The sequence below is a fragment of the Gallus gallus genome, chromosome 12, assembly GCF_016699485.2.
Source record: "Gallus gallus isolate bGalGal1 chromosome 12, bGalGal1.mat.broiler.GRCg7b, whole genome shotgun sequence".
NCBI classification, from domain to species: domain Eukaryota; kingdom Metazoa; phylum Chordata; class Aves; order Galliformes; family Phasianidae; genus Gallus; species Gallus gallus.
In genome coordinates this window covers 2,462,710-2,474,961 of record NC_052543.1, presented here as the reverse complement: position 1 = coordinate 2,474,961, position 12,252 = coordinate 2,462,710, and the positions used below count along the sequence as shown (strand labels likewise).

Below are 12,252 nucleotides of genomic sequence, written 5' to 3'. Positions count from 1 at the left end.
ATGGGGATGGCTGGACGGATGGGCCGAGCGCAACTGGATGAGGCCCCAGAAGCCCAAGTGCTGGCTGCTGCTCTTTGGTCACAGCAACCCCAGGCAACACCGCAGTGCTGCAGCACCGTGCCCAGGTGCCCAAGAAGGCCCAGGGCATCCCGGGTGGTAGCAAAATGCTGCAGCCAGCAGGAGCAGGAAGGCAATCGTGCCCCTGTAGCCGGCACTGGTGAGGCCGCACCTCAGGTGCTGCGTTCTGTACTGGGCCCCCCCCTCACTACAAGACAGACATGGAGGCCCTGCAGTGTGTCCATGGAAGGGCAACGGGGCAGGAAAGGGTCTGCAACAAAAGTCCCATGAGGAGCAGCTGAGGGAAGTGGGACTGTTCAGTGCAGACGAGGCTCGGGGGAGGCCTGAGCACTGCGCATCACTCCCTGTAAGGAGGTTGTAGTAAGGTCGGGGTCGGCCTCTTCCCCACGTAACAGCGACGGGACGAGAGGGAACGGCCTCAAGTTGCCCCAGGGGAGGACCCCGTTGGATATTAGGAAGAACACCTCTGCTGAAAGAGCGGTCGGGCACTGGCACAGCTGCCCGGGGAGCTGCGGGAGTCAGCGTCCATGGAGGTGTTCCAGAACCGTGGGGATGTGGCACTGAGGGGTGCGGGCAGCGGGCAGCTGCGGGGGTGGACGGTGGCACTTGGTGATCTTAGAGGTCTTTGCCAACCAGAGAGATTCTGTCATTCTGTGAATGGAGCCATTTATTGGAACGAGAGGTAATCAGCAGCAAACAACCAAAGAGGAACGCCTCGAGAACATCACGGGAACACGGAAACACTTGACTGGGATACTGATGGAGCCACAGGCCCGGGAGCATTCAGGTGTGGCCAGGAGGCTGGATGTGTGGCCCAGTGCCTTCAGCAGCACCAACACGCCGGGTTCCTGCGGGGCTGCGTCCGGCACCGGGCCCCTCACTCTGCGCTGGCTGCAGGAGCCGCCGCCCTCCTGCTGGGGTGCCCTCACCCCTGTGACGTGTGATGGTTCCACAGGGGGTGGCACAGAGCGGCCATTGTGACCCATGGGGTGTGGAACAGAGCTAAGGCTGCGGGGCTCAGGCCAAGCTCAGTGCGACTTGGTGAGGTGAGCAGGGAGGAAGGGGCTGCCTGAGGCTGCCGAGGGAGGAGGGTTCCCCAGCGCTCGGGGGCCTGAACTGTGAACTCAGCCTCGTCCCGCTTCTCCCATAGGTTGGCACGCGGAGGAGAAAGCCTGGTGTTGCTGGGACAGACACTCTGCGAGTGCTCACAGTTGATGCACACGATGTCCGAGGGGACACAGGAGGCCGCCGGCTCGAGGGAGCCTGGTGAGAGCCAAGTATCCCTGCACGCAGCTCCCTGCCTCCAGGCAGAGGGGTGCTGGGGGTCTGCCTGCGGCAGAGAAGGGAGGTGGGGGCATGCAGGGGCTCCCCAGCTGCCGCAGGCAGGGCCCCTCTGCTCTGCTCCTTGGCCAGAGGGCCGCGGTTGGGCTGTGGCTGCCTGCTGGCACCGCTGGGCCTGCACTGCCCCTTCCCCTCCACGGCCTCCGGCCCTGCCCCTCAGCTGGCACGGCCGGCACACAGCAGCCCCTGGGACAGCCCCTGGAGGCACCTGGACCCACAAGGCGCTCACTGCTGTTACTCTCTCCTCTCCAGCATGCGTGCTCTGTGGCCGAGTGCACGCTGACCTTGGTATAATTGGGAACAAATACGTGATGAAGGGGATCTACTTCCATACTTTTTGTGTGGTAAGGTCACTCACAGTGCCAGCCTCCTTCCTCCAAGCAATGGCTTATGCCTTCCTGTCCTAACGAGATCACGCACTTTGCTCTTCTGCAGACATTTTCCTCCGGCCTTTTACAACGAGGAAGTGATGGAAGTTCACATTTCGGCACTCAAGACCTGATACGCACAGTGAGGCAGGCAGAGCAGACGGTGAGCACCGGACCAGAACAGGGAGCTTTGTGCCAGGAGAGGCATGGCAAGCTTAGCCTGGTCCAAAGAAAGCAATCCCAGCCCTTCCAACCAGCCCCAGGAGAAAGTCCTGCTCCTGTAGACGAGTCCTGTTCACCAGGCAGCTCTGCAGAGTGCCACCCAGCCCTGCCCTCACCCTGTGCCCTGCCCAGAGGTGCGGGGCCCGCTGCGTAGGCCCTGAGCCTGCTGCTGATGCGGGCTGCTCTGCTCTTTCCAGCTCTGCTTCGTCTGTGGCAATTTCGGGGCCACCATCACCTGCGCAGAGGCGGGCTGTGACCGCAGCTTCCATCTCCCCTGCGCCTCCGAGGGTGAATGTGTCACCCAGTACTTTGGAGAGTTCAGGTAAGGGCTGCCAGGCATCGCCAGTGAACCTCCAACCCCTGCTGTCAGCACCAGGCAAAGCTGCGAGGAACACGCTGTGACACCTCCCAGCTTCCTGACAGAGCCAGAGCCAAGGCCTGGGGCTCCTTCCTGTTCCTCTGCCCTCCTCGCAGCACTTCTCACCTTGCCCATCCCTCCCATCTTCCCCCAGGTCCTTCTGCTGGGAGCACCGCCCGCAGCAGGCAGTAGAGGCAGTGCCGATGCAGGACACGACCTGCATCATCTGCATGGAGCCCGTGGGTGACAGCAGGTCGTACAGCACCATGGTGTGCCCATCCTGCCGGCACGCCTGGTTCCACCGGGCCTGCATCCAGGTAGGAGCCCCGGCCCTGTGGGCATGGCAGGCGCTCAGCAGCACCAGGCCCGGCTCACGCTCACACTGCTTGTGTTTCTGCTGCAGGGAATGGCCCTGCGCGCTGGGCTTCGCTGCTTCCAGTGCCCCCTCTGCCGAGACAGAGACACATTTTTAGGAGAATTGTTCAGCATGGGGATCCGAATCCCAGACAGGTGGGTGTCTTTCAGCCAGCTCTTCAGGTGTGAGGGCACAAGAGCTGAGTCTGCCCAGGGACTGCCCGAGCAGGCCAGGTCCTTTGCTGGTCCCATGGGCGTAGGCTTCACCTTCATGGAGAAGGTGGAAATGGGGTTTGGCTGGAAGAGCAGGGATGGTCTGGGTCAGTCTTACTCTGGTGACACTGAGTTTTAACCACATTCTCTCTCTCATGTATCAGAAGTCCAATGTGGGAGGAGAACAATGCTTATGCATCTCTGGGAGGAAGGCACGGGAGCTGTGATGCCAGCGTCTGCCGTTACCCACGTGGCAGGGAGCAGGCAGAGGAAGCGGGGTGAGTTGCCTCTGTGTGGGATCGCAGCCTCAGCACAGGCTGGGGGAGCACAGACTGAGCACCAGAGCTCTGCCAGGCACTCCTTGGCTCAGGTCACTTTGTCCTCATGGCCACAACCGGTTTGTTTCCCCAGGCCCTGGGAGCTGCTCCTCTGCTGCTCCTGTGCTGCACAAGGCACCCATCGACTCTGCTCCAACTTGAGTCAGAGCACAACCAGCTGGGAGTGCAACGCCTGTGCTGGAGAGGGCACCGGTAAGAGGCAAACAGCCGCGTGCTGCTGGGCTGGGGCCAGGCTTGGCCTTGTTCAAGTCACTTTGACCCATGGGCAATGGGACCCTGTCCCACCCCAGGGCTGGAGTTTCACCTCTCTCACCTCTTTGCTTCACCTTGCAGGCCCCAGCACCAACTAGGTTCTTGCCAGACATAGCGCCACCAGCCAGCAGGAACTGGGGCAATTCTGAGGCACCACAGCACTGGAGAGAAGCAGCTCCAGCACCACCAGCCAGGCACCACTGACACCAGCACACGGTTCCCATGTGCCTGAAAACAGTGTCCTGTCCAGCCAGCGCAGGATGGAGCAGAGGAGAACCAGCCCACGTTTACACCAGGAAGAGAACGCCTGCAATCAGCCCCGAGGACACCGTGGGAGCTGCCGTAATGCTACCTCCACTGCTGAGGGCAGCACCCCAAACTCTGCCAGCCAGGGGACATCAGAGTCCTCGCGGCACTCCCCCGCAGCTGGCTACAACCTCCGGTGCAGACAGGGACTGCGGGCCCGGACACAAAGCCGCTCTCCGTTGCAGCGCCGGGCCCCACGTTCTCCAAGCCAGCCCCAAACACACCGTGGGAGCAGGCAGGAATCAACCCTAAGTGCCGAGAGCTGCAGCCACAGCTACACCAGACCAGGAGCACCGGGGTCCTCAGGGGATTCCACAGAGGCTGCTGGAAGCCGGTCCAGGCAGCCAGGGTGGGTCCGGACTCGAAGCCTGCTGAGACCCACAGCCAGCCCCGAAGACGCCGCAGGAGCCGGTCCAGGCGGCGAGGGCCAGCCCAGGGGCGAAGCCGCTCCCGGGTACCATGTCGGGCCCGGAACATCAACAGCCAGCCCCGGTGATGCTATAGGAGCAGCTGCGTGCAAGCTCCGCTTGTCCAAACCTGTCCAAAGTCATCAGAGTCTATCACAATAAAACAGAGTTCCATCATGCCACTGTCGCTTTCATTCTTCTCTGCCTTTCCCGAGGTGGGCAGCTTTGGGGGCTGGAACCACGGGGATCCCTTCCCCCCAGCACCCATCCCATTCCTTCCTCCCCGCAGCCCGCTTCAGGCTGAGCTGGGTTCTGGCCCCAACTCCAGCGGGGTCACAACGTTTCCAACGTGCAACGTGGTGGAGGCCAGGCTGGCAGCTGCAGCCCCGTTCTGGGGGTGTTTCTGACATCTTGGGGACGTCGCTGTGTTTGGGACATGCAGGCAGCCCCGGGGCTGCTGCCGGCTGTGGGGTGGGCCGGGACCCGGGCTTTCCTCCTGCATTCGGGCAGTGCCTCAGGTCTGCTGCCACTGCTCTTCAACGTGATGTCCATCGTATATTTGCTTGGTCCAACTGTCTAGAAAAATAACCCGCTGGTCTCTCCCTGGGTCCGGTGTGTTCTACCAACTCTCCCAGTGCAAAGTGACGTCTTTCATGCCCATCCAATTCAAAAGGCTTTCCCAGACTGGGCCGTCCTAGAGCAGGGATAGACTTCAGAGCTGCTCTCAGTTGAATAAAGGCTGTTTGGCATTCTGGGTTCCAGTCCCAAATTTCTTCTTCTCCTTTCACAGCTTCATATTCCACTGTCCTCCATCAGTCCACAGTTTGGTACCCATCATCGACAGCATCCTGCCATACCTAAGGAAGCTTGCATTAACCATTTTGACTTTGGCTCTGGTATTTGATATATGGCTTCCTTGCGCTCTCCCTGCAGGCTTTGGTATCCCCAGGGGTGGTAAAACCAACACGAATCACAGACTGACAAGCTATTGGTGCTTTCTTCTTGGATACTCTGCCTCCCGCCAAGCTCGGAAAATTGAGGAGACTTGTTGTCACTCGTGTTCTTTCCTCCCTTGTCTCAGCACCTAGAAGGAGTTCATCTGCACCTTGGCGCAGCGTAGCTTCCAGCAGCTTGTGCCACCATCCCTCCAGTTCCTTAGCAAGCTGATTCCCAAATATGATGGGGCTATTTTTAAAGCCCTGGGGGAGCACAGTCCAGCACCACTGTGTTTTCCTTCCAGTTTGGGGGTTTTCACACTGCAACACAGAGGAGAGTATGTGGGGTTTTCCATAAGGGGATGTACTTCCATCACAAGTTGACTTATAGCCCTTCCATCCTGAACCAACTGACATTCTGTGGAGTGAGGCTTTCTGGTTGGCAGAAGTGCAGCACTGCACTGTGAACAGCATTCTCGTAACAGTCTGTGAGTCACAACCTTACCAATCAGAGGCTGAGTTCCTCCCCTACCTTCCATTTTTAGGAGGTACCGGTTTTGTCCTGTGGGCTTAGCTTCTGGCTTTACGGGTATTCATTCCGTTTCAGCTGCTTTGGATCATTCTGGGATTTCAGGAGCCCACCCCAGCGGATTTACAGCAGACAGTGCTTCATAGGGCTCTACGAGTTTATTGTATTAGCAGTTATTTGTGCGTTGAATTGGTTCAGTAAGTCTCTTCCAACTCAAGGTGTTGGACACCGAAGGATACACAAGAAATCCCGAGTCAACACCCAGTTTCCAATCCTCTTCTCAACCGCCTTTGTCCAAACAGAAAGTAAGGCTGCATGTCTTTGGCTGTTCACAAGACTGCGTTTAGCCAGCGTATCAAAACTCACTCATTTGCCGTAGCAGACGTTAGCCCTGCGCCCCGTGCCCCGGTTTCAGCCCAGGTAGGGCTAACATCGAACCAGTGCCGGGCCGGGCTGCTCTGTGGGAAGAGCTGCCACCATGATGGCGTGGGGAAAGGGAGCCCATGCGCTGTGCGTTGGACACAGCAGTAACTGGATCCAGGCCCAAAAGCAGCAGCACAATCTGCACCCCTTCTTCCATAGCATTTACATCAGCAGCAGCCGCTGGAGCTGCTCCAGCCAGCCAGGCCTGGGGCACTGTGCAGGGATACGGCCGCCATGGCGCGTGGGCCTGAGGGGCCGTTGGGGTTCCTCCAAGCAGAACCACGCGTGGCAGTAATGCCTGGTGCCAAAAGGTAAAATGGGCTGGAGGAGGGGAACAAGGCCCAGGAAAGTAGGAATCAGCATCTGCTCTTGGCAGCCTGTGAAATATAAGACCTGCTCTGAGAGAGCAGAGAAAGCCTCTGCTGTCGACTGCCTCTAAAAATGGCTTGCCTTACACAGGCCGGAGACTGGAGCCTTTTCCGCTGAGAAGTTCCCTGGAAGGAGCCGTTGTTCTCCGGATCTCCTCGTCAAGGAGGAGGTCGGCCTCGCCGGGGACGCCCGGCAGACTCCAGGCTCTGCGATGCCCAGCAGCCTTGGAGGGCGACTTTGCCCACCGTCCGCTTCAGGGCCTGTGGGACAAACAGAGACATTATGAACAAAAGACCTTGCAAATGAGTAAACAAGCTGGGCAGCTCCTTGCGCCAGACGTAGACACGCATGAGGCGCCCGGCTCTACACGTGACCGAGGGGTTGTGATGGGGGTATGAAAGGTTGTAAGCACCTACAATAAAGGTCTTTGTTCTGCACCAGCAATGGAGTCCGTGTCACACTTGCCACCAGGGCCCCCCTTCCATCAGCAGGTTGCTGCAGTTTTCCATTAGATGCACACATGGGTGAACATCTGGTTATTCATGGTGCCTGTGCTGCTTTTCTGGTCATAAGTTTGTAGCAATATGTGATATTGAAAGACGTATGCATCGTGCACCTTTCAATGGTTGCCACAGTGATTAAATGGATGCATTCTTCCATGCCCAGTGTTACAAAGGCTGCTCCAAAGGTATTTCCTCCCATATGATGATACCGGCCCATGGCATCAGAGGGGGATGTTGGTGGGATGGCGGTAGAGGTTGACCCCCTCTGCCAACAGTGAGCACAGTGAGGCACTGGGTCGCGTGGTTCAGCAGTGGTGACAGCGAGAGTGGGTTACTCCCGCTGGTGCAGGTGTTTAGGACCGTGGCATGCAGACTGTCAACCACCGCTGATGAAAATGCACAGCTAATTGTTGTAACTACGCTGAAAAATAGCTTTGTGAAGCGGAGAATTTGATCTATCAAACAGCGTTATTTTGCTCTTTGTATCGGTAGCAGTTTTGAAGGAAATAGGGGAGGCATTATTTTTGGAGCAACCTACCTAAATTTCTAGTACTTCCATACCCACATGCTAATGATGAGGACGTGCTAACACTAAGAACTAATGATGAGTGAAAGATGTGAGTGGTGCTCCAGGGGGGTCCGGACTGAGGGCCGTGGGGAAGAAGTGTTGATCGGCTTGAGGGCCCTATAAAGGGATGGGGATGGCTGGACGGATGGGCCGAGCGCAACTGGATGAGGCCCCAGAAGCCCAAGTGCTGGCTGCTGCTCTTTGGTCACAGCAACCCCAGGCAACACCGCAGTGCTGCAGCACCGTGCCCAGGTGCCCAAGAAGGCCCAGGGCATCCCGGGTGGTAGCAAAATGCTGCAGCCAGCAGGAGCAGGAAGGCAATCGTGCCCCTGTAGCCGGCACTGGTGAGGCCGCACCTCAGGTGCTGCGTTCTGTACTGGGCCCCCCCCTCACTACAAGACAGACATGGAGGCCCTGCAGTGTGTCCATGGAAGGGCAACGGGGCAGGAAAGGGTCTGCAACAAAAGTCCCATGAGGAGCAGCTGAGGGAAGTGGGACTGTTCAGTGCAGACGAGGCTCGGGGGAGGCCTGAGCACTGCGCATCACTCCCTGTAAGGAGGTTGTAGTAAGGTCGGGGTCGGCCTCTTCCCCACGTAACAGCGACGGGACGAGAGGGAACGGCCTCAAGTTGCCCCAGGGGAGGACCCCGTTGGATATTAGGAAGAACACCTCTGCTGAAAGAGCGGTCGGGCACTGGCACAGCTGCCCGGGGAGCTGCGGGAGTCAGCGTCCATGGAGGTGTTCCAGAACCGTGGGGATGTGGCACTGAGGGGTGCGGGCAGCGGGCAGCTGCGGGGGTGGACGGTGGCACTTGGTGATCTTAGAGGTCTTTGCCAACCAGAGAGATTCTGTCATTCTGTGAATGGAGCCATTTATTGGAACGAGAGGTAATCAGCAGCAAACAACCAAAGAGGAACGCCTCGAGAACATCACGGGAACACGGAAACACTTGACTGGGATACTGATGGAGCCACAGGCCCGGGAGCATTCAGGTGTGGCCAGGAGGCTGGATGTGTGGCCCAGTGCCTTCAGCAGCACCAACACGCCGGGTTCCTGCGGGGCTGCGTCCGGCACCGGGCCCCTCACTCTGCGCTGGCTGCAGGAGCCGCCGCCCTCCTGCTGGGGTGCCCTCACCCCTGTGACGTGTGATGGTTCCACAGGGGGTGGCACAGAGCGGCCATTGTGACCCATGGGGTGTGGAACAGAGCTAAGGCTGCGGGGCTCAGGCCAAGCTCAGTGCGACTTGGTGAGGTGAGCAGGGAGGAAGGGGCTGCCTGAGGCTGCCGAGGGAGGAGGGTTCCCCAGCGCTCGGGGGCCTGAACTGTGAACTCAGCCTCGTCCCGCTTCTCCCATAGGTTGGCACGCGGAGGAGAAAGCCTGGTGTTGCTGGGACAGACACTCTGCGAGTGCTCACAGTTGATGCACACGATGTCCGAGGGGACACAGGAGGCCGCCGGCTCGAGGGAGCCTGGTGAGAGCCAAGTATCCCTGCACGCAGCTCCCTGCCTCCAGGCAGAGGGGTGCTGGGGGTCTGCCTGCGGCAGAGAAGGGAGGTGGGGGCATGCAGGGGCTCCCCAGCTGCCGCAGGCAGGGCCCCTCTGCTCTGCTCCTTGGCCAGAGGGCCGCGGTTGGGCTGTGGCTGCCTGCTGGCACCGCTGGGCCTGCACTGCCCCTTCCCCTCCACGGCCTCCGGCCCTGCCCCTCAGCTGGCACGGCCGGCACACAGCAGCCCCTGGGACAGCCCCTGGAGGCACCTGGACCCACAAGGCGCTCACTGCTGTTACTCTCTCCTCTCCAGCATGCGTGCTCTGTGGCCGAGTGCACGCTGACCTTGGTATAATTGGGAACAAATACGTGATGAAGGGGATCTACTTCCATACTTTTTGTGTGGTAAGGTCACTCACAGTGCCAGCCTCCTTCCTCCAAGCAATGGCTTATGCCTTCCTGTCCTAACGAGATCACGCACTTTGCTCTTCTGCAGACATTTTCCTCCGGCCTTTTACAACGAGGAAGTGATGGAAGTTCACATTTCGGCACTCAAGACCTGATACGCACAGTGAGGCAGGCAGAGCAGACGGTGAGCACCGGACCAGAACAGGGAGCTTTGTGCCAGGAGAGGCATGGCAAGCTTAGCCTGGTCCAAAGAAAGCAATCCCAGCCCTTCCAACCAGCCCCAGGAGAAAGTCCTGCTCCTGTAGACGAGTCCTGTTCACCAGGCAGCTCTGCAGAGTGCCACCCAGCCCTGCCCTCACCCTGTGCCCTGCCCAGAGGTGCGGGGCCCGCTGCGTAGGCCCTGAGCCTGCTGCTGATGCGGGCTGCTCTGCTCTTTCCAGCTCTGCTTCGTCTGTGGCAATTTCGGGGCCACCATCACCTGCGCAGAGGCGGGCTGTGACCGCAGCTTCCATCTCCCCTGCGCCTCCGAGGGTGAATGTGTCACCCAGTACTTTGGAGAGTTCAGGTAAGGGCTGCCAGGCATCGCCAGTGAACCTCCAACCCCTGCTGTCAGCACCAGGCAAAGCTGCGAGGAACACGCTGTGACACCTCCCAGCTTCCTGACAGAGCCAGAGCCAAGGCCTGGGGCTCCTTCCTGTTCCTCTGCCCTCCTCGCAGCACTTCTCACCTTGCCCATCCCTCCCATCTTCCCCCAGGTCCTTCTGCTGGGAGCACCGCCCGCAGCAGGCAGTAGAGGCAGTGCCGATGCAGGACACGACCTGCATCATCTGCATGGAGCCCGTGGGTGACAGCAGGTCGTACAGCACCATGGTGTGCCCATCCTGCCGGCACGCCTGGTTCCACCGGGCCTGCATCCAGGTAGGAGCCCCGGCCCTGTGGGCATGGCAGGCGCTCAGCAGCACCAGGCCCCGCTCACGCTCACACTGCTTGTGTTTCTGCTGCAGGGAATGGCCCTGCGCGCTGGGCTTCGCTGCTTCCAGTGCCCCCTCTGCCGAGACAGAGACACATTTTTAGGAGAATTGTTCAGCATGGGGATCCGAATCCCAGACAGGTGGGTGTCTTTCAGCCAGCTCTTCAGGTGTGAGGGCACAAGAGCTGAGTCTGCCCAGGGACTGCCCGAGCAGGCCAGGTCCTTTGCTGGTCCCATGGGCGTAGGCTTCACCTTCATGGAGAAGGTGGAAATGGGGTTTGGCTGGAAGAGCAGGGATGGTCTGGGTCAGTCTTACTCTGGTGACACTGAGTTTTAACCACATTCTCTCTCTCATGTATCAGAAGTCCAATGTGGGAGGAGAACAATGCTTATGCATCTCTGGGAGGAAGGCACGGGAGCTGTGATGCCAGCGTCTGCCGTTACCCACGTGGCAGGGAGCAGGCAGAGGAAGCGGGGTGAGTTGCCTCTGTGTGGGATCGCAGCCTCAGCACAGGCTGGGGGAGCACAGACTGAGCACCAGAGCTCTGCCAGGCACTCCTTGGCTCAGGTCACTTTGTCCTCATGGCCACAACCGGTTTGTTTCCCCAGGCCCTGGGAGCTGCTCCTCTGCTGCTCCTGTGCTGCACAAGGCACCCATCGACTCTGCTCCAACTTGAGTCAGAGCACAACCAGCTGGGAGTGCAACGCCTGTGCTGGAGAGGGCACCGGTAAGAGGCAAACAGCCGCGTGCTGCTGGGCTGGGGCCAGGCTTGGCCTTGTTCAAGTCACTTTGACCCATGGGCAATGGGACCCTGTCCCACCCCAGGGCTGGAGTTTCACCTCTCTCACCTCTTTGCTTCACCTTGCAGGCCCCAGCACCAACTAGGTTCTTGCCAGACATAGCGCCACCAGCCAGCAGGAACTGGGGCAATTCTGAGGCACCACAGCACTGGAGAGAAGCAGCTCCAGCACCACCAGCCAGGCACCACTGACACCAGCACACGGTTCCCATGTGCCTGAAAACAGTGTCCTGTCCAGCCAGCGCAGGATGGAGCAGAGGAGAACCAGCCCACGTTTACACCAGGAAGAGAACGCCTGCAATCAGCCCCGAGGACACCGTGGGAGCTGCCGTAATGCTACCTCCACTGATGAGGGCAGCACCCCAAACTCTGCCAGCCAGGGGACATCAGAGTCCTCGCGGCACTCCCCTGCAGCTGGCTACAACCTCCGGTGCAGACAGGGACTGCGGGCCCGGACACAAAGCCGCTCTCCGTTGCAGCGCCGGGCCCCACGTTCTCCAAGCCAGCCCCAAACACACCGTGGGAACAGGCAGGAATCAACCCTAAGTGCCGAGAGCTGCACCCACAGCTACACCAGACCAGGAGCACCAGGGGCCTCAGGGGATTCCACAGAGGCTGCTGGAAGCCGGTCCAGGCAGCCAGGGTGGGTCCGGACTCGAAGCCTGCTGAGACCCACAGCCAGCCCCGAAGACGCCGCAGGAGCCGGTCCAGGCGGCGAGGGCCAGCCCAGGGGCGAAGCCGCTCCCGGGTACCACGTCGGGCCCGGAACATCAACAGCCGGCCCCGGTGATGCTATAGGAGCAGCTGCGTGCAAGCTCCACTTGTCCAAACCTGTCCAAAGTCATCAGAGTCTATCACAATAAAACAGAGTTCCATCATGCCACTGTCGCTTTCATTCTTCTCTGCCTTTCCCGAGGTGGGCAGCTTTAGGGGCTGGAACCACGGGGATCCCTTCCCCCCAGCACCCATCCCATTCCTTCCTCCCCGCAGCCCGCTTCAGGCTGAGCTGGGTTCTGGCCCCGACT

The 12,252-nt window shown here is 59.7% G+C and overlaps 2 protein-coding genes across 4 annotated transcripts; both read left to right on the top strand.

The window, feature by feature from the left end:
• The first annotated feature begins 2,412 nt into the window (after positions 1-2,412).
• LOC121106633 (PHD finger protein 7-like) lies at positions 2,413-4,400 on the top strand. 2 transcript variants are annotated; one of them, XM_040646515.1, is made up of 5 exons: positions 2,413-2,684; positions 2,771-2,877; positions 3,099-3,212; positions 3,346-3,464; positions 3,606-4,400. In XM_040646515.1, the coding sequence occupies exons 1-5, from the start codon at positions 2,571-2,573 to the stop codon at positions 3,620-3,622; spliced, it is 471 nt and encodes a 156-aa protein (XP_040502449.1). In that variant the 5' UTR covers positions 2,413-2,570; the 3' UTR covers positions 3,623-4,400. The 2 variants fall into 2 exon arrangements, with proteins under 2 accessions (XP_040502449.1, XP_040502448.1); XM_040646514.1 differs by having other exon boundaries at positions 3,346-4,400.
• A 5,703-nt stretch (positions 4,401-10,103) lies between these two features.
• On the top strand, positions 10,104-11,557 carry LOC121106632 (PHD finger protein 7-like). 2 transcript variants are annotated; one of them, XM_040646513.1, is made up of 5 exons: positions 10,104-10,375; positions 10,462-10,568; positions 10,790-10,903; positions 11,037-11,155; positions 11,297-11,557. In XM_040646513.1, the coding sequence occupies exons 1-5, from the start codon at positions 10,262-10,264 to the stop codon at positions 11,311-11,313; spliced, it is 471 nt and encodes a 156-aa protein (XP_040502447.1). In that variant the 5' UTR covers positions 10,104-10,261; the 3' UTR covers positions 11,314-11,557. The 2 variants fall into 2 exon arrangements, with proteins under 2 accessions (XP_040502447.1, XP_040502446.1); XM_040646512.1 differs by having other exon boundaries at positions 11,037-11,557.
• Positions 11,558-12,252: the final 695 nt, after the last annotated feature.

What these genes read in the sequence shown, in the direction of transcription:
- LOC121106633 (XM_040646514.1), top strand. Translation starts at nt 2,571, where the DNA reads ATGCAGGACACGACCTGCATCATCTGCATGGAGCCCGTGGGTGACAGC. An exon ending in GGGATCCGAATCCCAGACAG is followed by an intron (nt 2,878 to 3,098) that starts GTGGGTGTCTTT and finishes CTCATGTATCAG; the next exon opens with AAGTCCAATGTGGGAGGAGA. An exon ending in GAGCAGGCAGAGGAAGCGGG is followed by an intron (nt 3,213 to 3,345) that starts GTGAGTTGCCTC and finishes TTGTTTCCCCAG; the next exon opens with GCCCTGGGAGCTGCTCCTCT.
- LOC121106632 (XM_040646512.1), top strand. Translation starts at nt 10,262, where the DNA reads ATGCAGGACACGACCTGCATCATCTGCATGGAGCCCGTGGGTGACAGC. An exon ending in TCCACCGGGCCTGCATCCAG is followed by an intron (nt 10,376 to 10,461) that starts GTAGGAGCCCCG and finishes TTTCTGCTGCAG; the next exon opens with GGAATGGCCCTGCGCGCTGG. An exon ending in GGGATCCGAATCCCAGACAG is followed by an intron (nt 10,569 to 10,789) that starts GTGGGTGTCTTT and finishes CTCATGTATCAG; the next exon opens with AAGTCCAATGTGGGAGGAGA.